This window comes from Aspergillus brunneoviolaceus (genome assembly GCF_003184695.1).
Source record: "Aspergillus brunneoviolaceus CBS 621.78 unplaced genomic scaffold BO95scaffold_145, whole genome shotgun sequence".
Taxonomy (NCBI): Eukaryota; Fungi; Ascomycota; class Eurotiomycetes; order Eurotiales; family Aspergillaceae; genus Aspergillus; species Aspergillus brunneoviolaceus.
Genome location: NW_020290875.1, coordinates 1 through 12503, shown reverse-complemented (window position 1 = coordinate 12503; position 12503 = coordinate 1). Strand labels below are relative to the sequence as shown.

The 12503-nt window shown below is 50.7% G+C and overlaps 5 protein-coding genes across 5 annotated transcripts; 2 read left to right on the top strand and 3 right to left on the bottom strand.

The window, feature by feature from the left end:
- Positions 1-1875: 1875 nt before the first annotated feature.
- BO95DRAFT_448613 (uncharacterized protein) lies at positions 1876-2185 on the top strand (the record flags this gene model as incomplete). The annotated part of the gene is made up of 1 exon (XM_025587890.1): positions 1876-2185. A coding segment is annotated over exon 1 (206 nt), but the record flags the coding sequence as incomplete, so codon positions are not given.
- A 1442-nt stretch (positions 2186-3627) lies between these two features.
- Positions 3628-3961, bottom strand: BO95DRAFT_448611 (uncharacterized protein). Its single transcript, XM_025587889.1, has one exon. It carries the CDS (start codon positions 3923-3925, stop codon positions 3674-3676), a length of 252 nt encoding a protein of 83 aa, XP_025436092.1. The 5' UTR covers positions 3926-3961; the 3' UTR covers positions 3628-3673.
- Positions 3962-7299: 3338 nt separating this feature from the next.
- Positions 7300-8404, bottom strand: BO95DRAFT_377722 (putative C2H2 finger domain protein; the record flags this gene model as incomplete). Its single annotated transcript, XM_025583278.1, has 5 exons — positions 7300-7500; positions 7564-7885; positions 7936-8015; positions 8069-8260; positions 8351-8404. The coding sequence occupies 5 exons, from the start codon at positions 8402-8404 to the stop codon at positions 7300-7302; spliced, it is 849 nt and encodes a 282-aa protein (XP_025436091.1).
- Positions 8405-9686: 1282 nt separating this feature from the next.
- BO95DRAFT_448609 (uncharacterized protein) lies at positions 9687-10479 on the bottom strand. The gene is made up of 2 exons (XM_025587888.1): positions 10423-10479; positions 9687-10360 (listed from the first exon to the last, which is right to left on the bottom strand). The coding sequence occupies exon 2, from the start codon at positions 10113-10115 to the stop codon at positions 9774-9776; it is 342 nt and encodes a 113-aa protein (XP_025436090.1). The 5' UTR covers positions 10116-10360; positions 10423-10479; the 3' UTR covers positions 9687-9773.
- Positions 10480-11365: 886 nt separating this feature from the next.
- BO95DRAFT_53491 (uncharacterized protein) lies at positions 11366-12396 on the top strand. Its single transcript, XM_025592049.1, has one exon. It carries the CDS (start codon positions 11663-11665, stop codon positions 12176-12178), a length of 516 nt encoding a protein of 171 aa, XP_025436089.1. The 5' UTR covers positions 11366-11662; the 3' UTR covers positions 12179-12396.
- Positions 12397-12503: the final 107 nt, after the last annotated feature.

Here is a 12503-nt window from a genome sequence, read left to right as displayed (position 1 = left end):
CCCTACACAACCCCAAACCCAACCCCCAAACCACCCCGGATGAGAAACGAAGAACCTACATGATAACACCGCTGCCCCCCATGATTCCGATGACAATTGTTCATGCACTGGTCATACCCGCGCCGACACCACTGAGTGTTGGCCTCGTCCGCGGGCGCATCGTCGACCACCGCCGCAGCAGCATCAGCCGTATCCGCTTCGGCGTCGGCGGTCGGCGCCGCGAGCGCCAGCGAGGTGAGCAGGAGTGTGAGGGGGATGATGAACCGCATTCTGCCTTGTGTTTTTGGGGTGAGGGCTTGGAAAGATACAGCTATGGGGTTTGGGGTTTGTGTTGGTTGTTGTTTGGTTTGTGGGCGAGAGGCAGTGGTGGTGGTATTTATGTTGTTGCTTTGTGCAGCTTTCGCTTTCGCTTTCGCTCTCTGGGAGTTTGGTGGTTATTGTGGATGAGGAGTGGATGGTGTCCATTTTGCGCCGAGTTGCGCGTGTCTGTCTTCTGACCTGACCTTTGGTGGTGCGATGCTGATGCTGATGCTTGGAGGGATACGTTCCGATGGTGATACAATTCTCAGGGCCATCATTGGGGTTGTCTTCTCTGTCTTCGGAGGAGAGGGAGATGGAGAGAGAGAGAAATGGCATGGGTACTGGGTGGACATGGTGTTTCTATGTCGGGGTTGGTGGAGTTGGTAACGTTGACTTTGTGGGGGCCGTTTGGCTTTTTGTGGTTTGTGCGATGGTGATGGGGTTTTGAAACTCTGGAGATGGGCTGGGCTCCGGTGGGTATTAGCTGGATAGGTACGGGACAATGTCTTGATGGGCTGGTAGGAAGGGTGGTTGATATTGGATGGTTGTGAGGAGCGAGGATCACGAGGGTTAAGGGTAAGCTTACTTCCTTTGCCTTTGCGTGGTGCTTGGGGCTGTATTTCTGTTGACTTGTTGATATCGATGATAGATATGATTGATCTGAGAAAGGTCTAGGAGATAGACCTCGCGATCCAGAGACAGGGCAGCCCAGTGAGAGAAAAGGTACAGTGTCCATATCTATATCTACGTTCATCTCTTGGTATCAACATCTTCATTATGGGTATGGGAAGAGCCCACACCTACAGTTCAGCGACAACCACCACCACCACCACCACCAACCCACTACAAAGTCTCGGAAGATATCCACCCCATCCCTCCCATCCCATCACTGATCTCGAGATCAGACCTCAAACTTCCAAACCATGAGGCTCGTGGAACAATCCCGCAGAAAACCCCCCTCACCACCACCACCGTCTCTCAGGGCCCAGGGCTCAGGGGTTCTTTTCTGCGTGATTCGACAACTTCTACCCCAGGGTCTGCGTAACCCCCGAATCATCAACCCGCCCCCTTGGTGCAACAGTAAGCGGGAGTGAGATGCCGGAAGGGGAGTCACCGTCCTCTAGTGAGGAAGTCAGGAGACCGTAGGTACCTAGTAGGTAGTTCTTGAACCTTCAGGCAAAGTCAATGTCGATGTCAGGGATCGGTCGTCTTGAGTGTAGTGTAGGTAGTATTCACTTACTACTCGGTTCGAATTGAGTTTTCTGCTCGCTGGGTGAGATTCTTCGTACATTCGGATCTCGTGGGGTATACTAAGTAAGTTACTGTACTTCAGAGAAAGTAGCGCATGTCACCGCAAGCCATCTCTCTCCTCTGTAAACTCAGTACCTTAGGACATTCCAATTGGGAAAATGGGGACCCTTGTTCTCCGCGGAGAAAGACAAACTTTGAGTTGAGATGGCTGCGGAACAGAGTCGAGTCGGTGGCGGGACGTGAAAGTAAGAATACCCCAAACGCCAAACTCCAGGTCTGGGGTCACAAAAAGTGTCAGATTCAAATCGAGCCGGAGATGATGGATCAGATGAGGCGCGCGGGGGCGGGCGTTGTGGGCGTTGTGGGCGTCATACTTGGGGTTATTGGCCTTTTGCCTCTTTGGGAGGAAGTATGTACAGTACTGTACGTACACTCTAGGGCAGTTGCTGTTGGAATCGTTGATGATGGCTGTTTTGTTGGTGGTGAGGGGGATGGTCGATTTAGGGGTGCACAGGAAGCAAAAAATTCGAGTGATTGATTGTATTGTATTGTGAATCTGCAGTAGGATCTGAAACCCTTTTCCCTGTCTGTTGGTTCACTCGGTACTGTCTCTACACTCAGCAGTGATTACTGAGTACTTGGCAACAGACAGGGTTGCGGGGAAACGGTACATTGGGAGATGCTTTAGAGGTACTCAATACATGCTGAGCACAAGAAAGAGGCAGAGACGGGCAGATTCAAGCGTCACACAACAGCTGTTCGCAGAGCAATTCACCCAGTCGTGCTGCTGCTGCTGGGCAGGTAACAACGGGAATGGTATGATGCATGGTACTTTTCTCTTCCTCGCCCATCGCCATAGCATCAATCATTATTACATCCTGTACGGAGTATGTACATATCAGCACCTCAACCCAATTTTCCCATCACGGAGGTCTTCAGGCAGCTAGCAGCAGCAGCAGCAGCAGCAGCAGCATCATCTCCGATCGCCTCGATGGGATTAGGCAAACATGGATCATGACCATACTGCGACAGGAGGATACTGTATGATCGGAGGTCTCCAATCCAATTTGCTTATTTTGGGGCTTGGATGGTTAGGGCGGGGAAAAGGGAGGAGGAAGAGTAGTTAGGTATACTTAGGTACAGTACAAGCTCCTGTGAGATGGGTGCATGCCCGCACGCACTGTGCAAGGATGGCGGATATGAGTGAGACATTGACATACGACATGTAACATCTCTGTCTTCATCGCCCATGTACAGTACAGATAGACGACGGAGGTAGTCCGCACTTGAACTATCAGAAGAGTTGGTAGGTAGTAAGTAGTCACCCAGTAGATTAATTCCCATCTTTCCCTCTGTCCACAGCCCCGATTGTCTCCAAGCGAGGCGGGAAGTCAGAACAGGCGGGCTGTACCGGAGTCAACAACCACCTTCCACCCACAAACATCTGCAACGCGACCCCCTTCTTATCACTTCATCACATCTCCTTTGCCTTTGCCTTTGCCTTTGCCTTGTCTTTCTCCTTCTTCCCGGCAAGTTCAATGAGATAGCTCTGCCGTGCCGGAGCAATACATGACTGCGGAAGACTATGGAGGACTAGGGCGATTGACGACCTTTGGCTCGTATATCTCGATCGGGAAGGCTTGGGCCGAGGCTACACTGCTCCTACTCTCGTTGCCTGATTATCATCCCAGCACAACTCCATGGCGGTTTACGGACACCAGGAGGGTAGAAAAGGGTGATGGGACAGCAAACACGGGATGAAATAGATACGTGAGACGGAGGAGAAGGGAGGCTTGATATTGGCGAGGGTCCATGGTAATCGATAGCGACGGAACGCCTTCTACTGACAGCACTCTGCGGCAAACAACCTCACTTGAAAGTCTGCGCCGGTGTGATAGTGATTCGGCTGAGATCGCAATCATATGTGGTACGGATATTGGTAGGTATTGTTTGTACGGAGCAGTCTGCTCGACAAACTCCATTGTGAATATGGAAGACCGTCCGTAACTCCTGTAGTTCGAAATTGAAATCAGTACTGAGGGGAGAGATGGCGAGACGAGAAGTCCAAACCAGCTAGCTTGGTTGGCACTTTCGATTGACATCTGCGTCATGTTATTCGGGATCACATGGCGACACCGACCGACTGACAAACTGCCAACACCCCCAAGAGTTTAGTGGAATCCTTAAACCTCAGAACAGGGCATAAGGCATCAACAGCTTCACCTACAGAGTGAGCTAGTTCAAACACCTCCCGATTCCCAACCATGACGAAGAGACTAGCTGTCTCACGAAGTGGAGAAGGAGGGAAAAAACCACCACCACCACCACCACCACCACCACCATCATCATCATCGCATCTGCGCCGCATCGCCATCGCTCATCGCCCGATGCGATGCCCATCGGCTATCCCATCCGTCCACTGTTTCAATTTCCCCGCATCCGTCCCCCCCCCTCCACAGGCGCAACCAAAATTCCCAGACCAATTCGTAACAACAGGTTAGAACACGAGTGGCAGTAGGATGCAAAATACCCAGAACTTTCCAGGTAACTCCCCGAGGCATTGGTCAAGTTTACCTACCCATTGTATTTAACTTACAACTACGACTCGAGTAAGTTTAAAGCTAACCTTCTAGCCCCAGTCACCCAGACTAACTCCCTCCCTCTCCTCTTTCTCGCGCTCTATCGATTTCCATCAACACGATTCTGGAGTCTAGATGTGTCCCGACACAATCCAAGTATGGCCACTGCCCCAGGAAAAAAAAATACGAACCGTAGAAGACTCCAGAAACTAAAGAGGGTAGGTAGGCCTAGAATCTGACCCTATGGACTGGACGGGGATTGACTTGGGTCTATCTGTCACTTTTGTGTTGTTGATACAGGGTTCCAGTTCCCAGCTCGTAGACCCAGAAGGGGGAGGGAGGAGAGAGGGCGACTAGTGCAGTACAGCTGCTGTAGCTCAAGTTACGTTACTTCTCCCGCAATAAATCAAGAGTGCAGTGCAGTGCAGTGCAATAGGGCACACCGCATCACGCTAATGGATGATGGAATTGGCAACGGTTCAATTTGTGGTGAGGTGAGGTGAGGTGAGGTGAGGTGCTACGGTCGAGTTGTTGCGGCGGCGGCTGCCCCGGAATGCAAGAGGTGCTGCAAGCCTGCGACTAAGTCACTGATCGCATGCCTAGATAGCAGCACCAGCAGTGACGGAAAGAGGGGGAGGAGGTTACCTAGTAATTTCGTTTGAACATCGGGGAGACGAAGCTAGCCAGTGTCGATGGTGGGATTGGTTTAATTAACTACCTACTAGGTAACTTGCATCCTCTGGTCAACCAGCTGGAGTAGTATCCATCCGTATAGTCCAGCGACTAAGAATTAATCCCTGCCAGAAGCATACTACTAGGCATCGCATCGCATCGTCGTCATCATCCACTTCATCCGTAAACCCTGGAGAACAATGTAACTACTCACTGTAATTACCCTATTCTACACGCTGCGACAATCCCTCCCTCTACCCATAAACCCATTGTTTAACCTACGTACGATCTCTGATCTTCATTCTTCGGCCCATTCAATCAAGACCCACGAATGAACGTGAAGTGAAGTGAAGTGACTCAACTAGTTTCGGACCGGCCCTCCTCTCTCCCAAAAATCAAACCAAACCAAACCAAACCCACCACCCTCTCCCCTCCCAGCCCCAAAACCAACTTATAAGAAAGGGGTAAAGATCACCACCCCCTCCGGGCCTCAAATTGAATCCTGTTTTCTGGTGCGTCGACTGACCACGCGGAAATTACATCCCACTGGCTCAGAAGCATCCTTCCCTGAAATGAAATCAGGAATCCCCCCGGGGGCCACTTGCGTGAACAGTAGACCGTCCTAGGGCTTGGTCTTCGACGGTCGAACATCCCTGAAGAACCGGGCCTACGATGTATCGTCCGGAGTTATTTCCCATGGCTGTTCTGATAGGCTCGTTGGATCCGCACTCCCTACCACTACCTGGTAGGTAGATCGATAGAGGCACCGCGGAAAGGCAAGATGGATAGATATGGGTAGACGGGTTGTTGATACAGTTAGTAGTCTACACTACGGTAGGTAGTAAGTTAGCTTCCCCAAATCAAGAATATCCCCCGTCACTACGGTACAGCACCACCACCTTGGTTTATGATCAATCTTGGATATCCGATTTCGTCTTTCACATGCGATTTTCTTGGGGCTTTGCCGCCTAGTGAGGGTCTGGAACGTTGTTTGATGTCAAGGGGGGGGGGGGGGGTTGATCAACAGGTTGGATTAGTGGATAGGTAACAGATAGGTGTAGATCGTGAGCGAGATACATAAATAATAGAACAGTAGACAAATCGGAGGCATGGCTGAGATGTCATGCCGGGACGGGGAATGGTCAGAGAGAGAGCATATTGCATAGTATCTCGGTATAAGGTTCGATCGGGAGAGGCGCTCGCCACGGGTGGGTGTGTTCCCACGATGGGCTTGTGGCGCTCTGGCTGGCGTTAGTTATTGTCCTTCGGTTATTGAAACATGACATCTCTACCAGAATTCCCCGAGGGGGTGGAAGAGGGGGGGTGCACATCTGACAACTGACAACTGACAACTGACAACTGACGGGACGGGACCCCGGGCTTAGTGCTGGGCTTCTATACATCGTAGGAAGTGGAACGGTAGGTGATGTGATGCGGTGTGGTGTGGTCAATTCCTAATTAACTAACCAACTGAGTCTGTCGCGGCAGTTGGGGTATATGCGACTACCAAATAAACAGAAAAAAAAAAAAAAAAAAAAAACTGGGCAGGCTGCACTCTTTCTCTCTCTCTCTCCCGATAGCCGTCCTATCTTTCTCGCTACTACTCAGTCCCACGGAGGCCCTCCGGACGCCATCTGGTGGAGCCCTGAAGCCCGCCAGCCGTTTCAGCATCCCGTCGATCCTTGGCTGACGTGGGCTGCACAGTAGTGCCAGTACAGCTGCAGACAGCTACAGACTACTCCGTAACAGCACCGCCGTCAAAAAAAAGCTGTGACCACTCAACCAGGGGTATCACCACATCGTGCAGCCTTCGTTGCCTTCTCGGTGCTACACGGCGATTCATACCGTGGAGGACTCATATTACCCCTACCAAATCAAGCTATCCGCATCGACCGATCGTCCGAAAGACCTACCTCACCACTGCGCGACCGTCGTGCGCCGCCTCGTCACCACACTCTAGCTCCAAGGGACAGGCCATGTGGGGAGTTAAGCAATTCTTCCAAAATAAGTACATGCAGCCACATTTCCAAATCGGTGGCAATCCTCCTCCTCCTCCTCCACTCCTCTTTCGGCGGCAACAGCTCGCCATCGGGCATCAGGGCAGAAACCAGGCCATGCCGGAAATCAAATGATAACACTCTCAGAGTTCGCAACAAGGTATCAAGAAAAGAACAAAAGTACGACAGAAGGCCTCCTCAAAGCCCGTCTGACGACAAACTCCCTCCCATTAGGATCAAACTTGATTTGCAACGATAGGCTTAACTGTAAAATGCTAAGATACGGGACCAAAGAAAGAAACCAAAAATATAAACTCGTGACAACAGTCGTGGACGTCTTTGTATGAAGGGTGGAGTGGAGCCTGATATCTCGAAAAGCTCGGCAGGCGGTCCTCAACACTATCGATTTTGCCGAATGCAAAGTGATGCACCGGGCCAACCCAAGAAACGAGCCTTCATATCATCTAATGAGCGGCTAGTTTTATTTGAGCCACATCCTCTCAGCCAACACCGAGGAACCCCCAGTCAGCTCCTTCAGGCTGGCTCAGGAACCGAGCGTGCTTGTATTCATCATGGTCTGACTCCTGGGAAATTGCCGTCACAGGGGTAGACTCAACGACCGGGGCCTGACTGTAGGGCTGCTGGTACTCTGGTTGGATGTATCCATGTCGTTGGTAATCGTAACGCTGCTGCTGTTGCTGCTGGTGCTGCTGGTGCTGCTGGTGCTGCTGATGCTGCTGTTGCGGGTGCGGGTGGTGCGGGACGTAGTGCATGTATAGCTGCTGTACATGAGGAATGTCAGCCGACAACGTGACCGGCACGCTGGTGGCAACCACCGGGGACTGCTCATGGATAGGCACGGACGTGATCTGTACATTCTGGTGCGGGTAGTAGTTGTGATGCGGCGGCAGCGTCGTCGTGAAGGCGAAGTGCGCCTGTGGAAGAATGTACGACTCATGCGGCGCAGAGATGGCGACCGGCGGATGATACTCCTGGTCAGAAGCAGGGTCCTCAGATGACGTGCGGCTCGCGGCCGCACCATGTGTTTTCTCATGGTGTTTAGTCAATGTAGTCTTGCGGCAGAAGCTGTCGAAGGTCAGAGGCTAGCTTTCACGGCATTCATGATTTGTACGTACCTCCTTTCACAGGTAGGCTCTTGGCATATATAGGGACGCTTCCCGGTGTGGATCCTTCGATGACGGGCCAGACTCGATGACTAGAATGGTCAGCTTTGATGTCCGACAAGAGGGAATGATCAGCACCACGCACATCCGAGAAAGCTTTGCCGCATCCTTCATAGTCGCACGAATGGGGCTTTTCGCCAGTATGCGTCCGCACATGTACTGTCAGGGCACTTCGCTGGATAAAACTCTTCTTGCAGTCTTCATGATTGCAGTGGTAAGGCCGCTCGTTGGTGTGGATGCGGTAGTGCCTGCAGAGATCGGATTTGCGGTTGAAGGACTAGGCATGATCGTCAGTATATTTCGTACATCCCGTTGGCTCAGGTCATGGTTGAATGTGCATGAGCCACAGGCAGAATCAAATAGATACCTTATTGCAGCCTGGCCAAGTGCAATTAAAGTCGCGTCCACTGCCGGGTGCCATGGTCGCTGCAGGACAAATGTTTGCCGCGGCGTGAAGTGTCACGGGAGGTGTGGGCCGCGATAAGGTATGTGGCCGCGGCGAGGGATCGACGGGGTGATAGGTAGAAGTGAGAAGGAGGTAGATTGGTGGTCAAAGCAGGGTATGGCTAAACGTGTACGAGAAGACACAAGACGGCGTCGGAGACTTTGTGGGTTAGAAAGTTGGAGAGCTTGAAGGGAAGGGTCGAAGATAAAGGAAGTGAGAGAAGAAAAGCGAGGAAGGAGGTTGAGGAGGCGAATATAGCAGGAATGTCGCAGCGAATTAAGTATGAAAGTCTGCAGCGCCGCTAACAATCATTGGCGGCGAAAGGCAAACCAGTCATTTGACAGCCAAGTCGCAGGCTGGATGATGAATCAAATGGGTAAGCGCAGCGAGCAGTCCAGGCCAGCAACCTTTGAGGCTGGACTATAATAAGCTGAAGGAAGAGGAAGAGGAGGTAAAGTAATAGTCCCAGTTGTAGTAGTAGTAGTGGTGGTGGTGGTGGTGGTGGCCGAGTCCAGAGTAGCCGATAATAATAACAATAATAATAATAGTACGAGCCGTGTTCCTTTCGTATTGGAAACAACGGATCTAATGATTATTATTATCGATGACAACAGCAACCACAGAAGAGATCTCCTTGACAGAGCCCTTCCAAAAAGGCTCTTGGGTTTGGACGATGTTGCAACGCGATGGTGGTACGAGGGCAGCTGCTGCAATTCTTGAATTCTGTTCTCGCCAGGTACAAGCGGACCGGCCCAGGGTGGAGGAGAGAGTGGAGTAGGGATAGTTTGAAAGAGGAGCCCTGGTTGACTGGAGAGAGGCAAAGCCAGATGATAAAAAGATAGAAGAGTGATCTGAGGTTGGGAGTCAAGAGCAAGAAATACTCTACGTAGAAAGGAGCAGCTGCACGAAGGAAAGGAAAAGGAAAGGAGCTGACAGTCTGTCAGTTCCCTACAAGTACAAGCAGAACAACAACATTAGAGAGAGCTTGGCTTAGTAGTAAAGTAGTAAGTTAGCATTTAGTTAGTTTAGTTGATTTAGTGAGAGTAACTTAGTACTCGGTTTTATATTTTATTTTTCTCCATCTAATTTATTTAGTCTTATTATTATTTCATCTCAGTCGATTTTATTTTTCATCTGTCTCTCTCTCTCTCTCTCCCACCTCCCCTCTCCCCTTCTGCATTTAATTTAGCTCGGAATTATTATTATCTTTTTTTTGGGGAAAGAAAAAAGAAAGGAAAAAAAAAAAAAAAAACTCTCGCGAATTCTCATTTTCGCCTCCCCATCTCTTCGTTTCTCGCCGCGTATTTTAACGCCGCATACCTCACTCACGGTACCTGGGAGGTACCTAGTCACTAGGCTTGTTGATTACATATCCACCGGTTCCCACCAGGGAACCCCCCAATAAGAACCCCAATGAAAGTAACTTAGAATAGCTAGTAGCTCCGTTGGATCGACTGTTTCTCATACTTCCACCCGACCCAAGACTCCAATGAAGAAGATCGAGAGATAGCTTCCGGGAAGGTAGAGAGGGAATCTGCAGAAGAGCACCAGCCAGAGAATAATAATAATAAAACAACTTGAAAACATCAACCCGATAAGTGCCCCCAACCAGCAAGGCAACGACGACCTGATTAGTCTGAAAAGCCCATACCTTATGATCGAAGTACAGAGTACTTCGTACAGACATGCAGATACTGTACCTAGGGAGTACATTCCCACACCTATACACACCGAATAACGCAGGTAAGCCGTGGGGTGGGCTGTCTCCTTATGCCCACCAAGCAGTGGGCACTTTAATTTAGGAAATCCCCCTAAAATGACAGGCCGAGGAGGCGTCCACTGGGGCCCGCTGTCGCGATGCCTGGGGTAAATCACTTGCCTAAGCTGAGGTCGCTGGGAGACCCAACCTTTGAGACTAGGGGCAAAGGCAGCCTGGGTGAGTGAGTGAGTGAGGTCCGTATCTACCGTAGATTAATATTATTATTATCACTTACAAAAGCGGTTTTGCGACGAGTGCAGCAGGAACGAACACATGTCCTAGATCATTTGTGGGATAGCGACCAAGACCACGTAAGAATTGAAAGAGTGCCTACGTAGTTGCTATTTTTCTTTCTGCACTCTCAACCTACAGAACGGTCTTTCTCTAACCAGGACTAGGTTGATTTAGGGACTTGGGTGGAAAGAGAAGACCAGGACTCCAGGAGGGACTCAGGGAGAGACCGAGTGAGTGAGAGAGAGAGAGAGAGGGGGGGGGGGGAACACCAAAGTCCCCACCGGATCCGCCTGTGCCTTAGAATGCTGAGAGGCTAGTATATAGGCTCGACCAATAAACACGCCCAAGACCGCAGGCTGGCCTTGGAACAAACCCACTAGTCTGCAGATGGTTTAGCAGCCTGCATTCGAAGATGCAATCTGGACTTCAGCACTAGTATCAGATACTGTATCCCGACACTAGTAATTGGAGTCGTCGACCGCATCTAGTACGTAACATTACTTATCGATATGTAATGCTTTCCATGTTTTACTTACTTACGAGTACATACATACTTGCTTCGCTCTGTAGTTGACATTTGCTGGATATGAATAATCTCCAGATCGCAGACTTCCAACAACCCAGACAAACGTGCTCTGGTAGTCTCGGTAGATCCCTGCACAGATCAATGGCAGAGGTGAACAACAATGGCATCCATTTTCAATAGGACTGAGGGGTTCATCGTATAACTGCAGACAATAAATGGGAGCTGGAGAAGTATCACAGCATACCTACTCACTCCAATACAGCCAGCAGTAAGTCGGGGTACAGACCGCCCCGTACCACATTACAATGGTATGCTTAGCGGGTGGACCAACAACAAGCAAGGCCAAGGTGGCTCTGGAAGTGTACTTACTGTACAGTACCAAGACACACCACGTTACTTTCCACTCGCTGACATCAAATAACCCGTACTCCTCTGGTCCTCGTTCAATCCTGGCGGTAACTTAATAATGATACTTAAGTTACCAAGTATGTAATTCATCTAAACTGGTGCCAGACCATCCACACCCAAACCAAGGTCCATCGACTGCTAATCTCTGTCCCCGCGATCGAGCTGGAGTTAAATTCCATGACTGGCACTTTCGGCAGCCTACCTGTCTGGTTCTCAAGCGGAACTGACCGCCAGCAGCGCGTACCGAACAGGAAGCGACACGGGGAACAGCCGAAAGAGGGAAACGGCTGCCATAACTTTAGACTTAATGACAGACCAGGCAACACCAGCCGGGAAATTATCAGCAAGGGATAAGTCAAATGTTAGCAGGCGATGCAACAATTCTCTTTCGCCCTCCCTGCCTCTGGCCAAGTATGGGGAACATTTGAAGCTAGTCCAGAGCAGCCCTCTCTCTCGAGGAATTGGTAAGGTATCAATCAATCATCCATCCATCCATCCATCCCTCCATCGATTTCATCGGGTGAGAGAACCGGGAGGTGGGTCATGGTTCTTCCTACGATGCCGCCCTGGTTCCTCGGTCCGGATTACTAGTATCCCCAATAACTTCTACTTGGCCCGATTAGGCAGTAGTTGTCATCGGTACTGGGATGATTCACCGTCCACCAAGAATGAACAGATGATATCTTTGGCGATGACCATTGGCTCTGTCGTAAATCTTAGGATAGGGGGGACAATCGCAAACGAGAACGCCACGGCTTACCACCGCGGCTCTAATGATGTGCTAATTCGAGGCCGTCCAGATGAAACGCCAACGATCCTCTAACTCCGATCAGTATCATCGCATTGCATCGCATCATAGGGGAGGACTTATCGTCGGCCAAGGGAGATTCCGGAGGTGCCATTTCCCCACGTGGCGGGCTTCCAAAACCATCTGGCCCCCCCTCCCCGCGACGCGAGCTCCTGTGAGGACCTTGTAAGGGATACTGGAGCTTTCTGATTGCTCTATGAGTCAGTCAATAGACTGACAAGCTGACAGCCTGAGTTGACCCTCTCCCCCCCCCCCCCCCCAAAACAAGGGAGCAAGGACCACCTAGCAGCGGGTCGGTACAAGCTCTCATGCTCTCTCCATGCCCTAGTCAACCACCCCC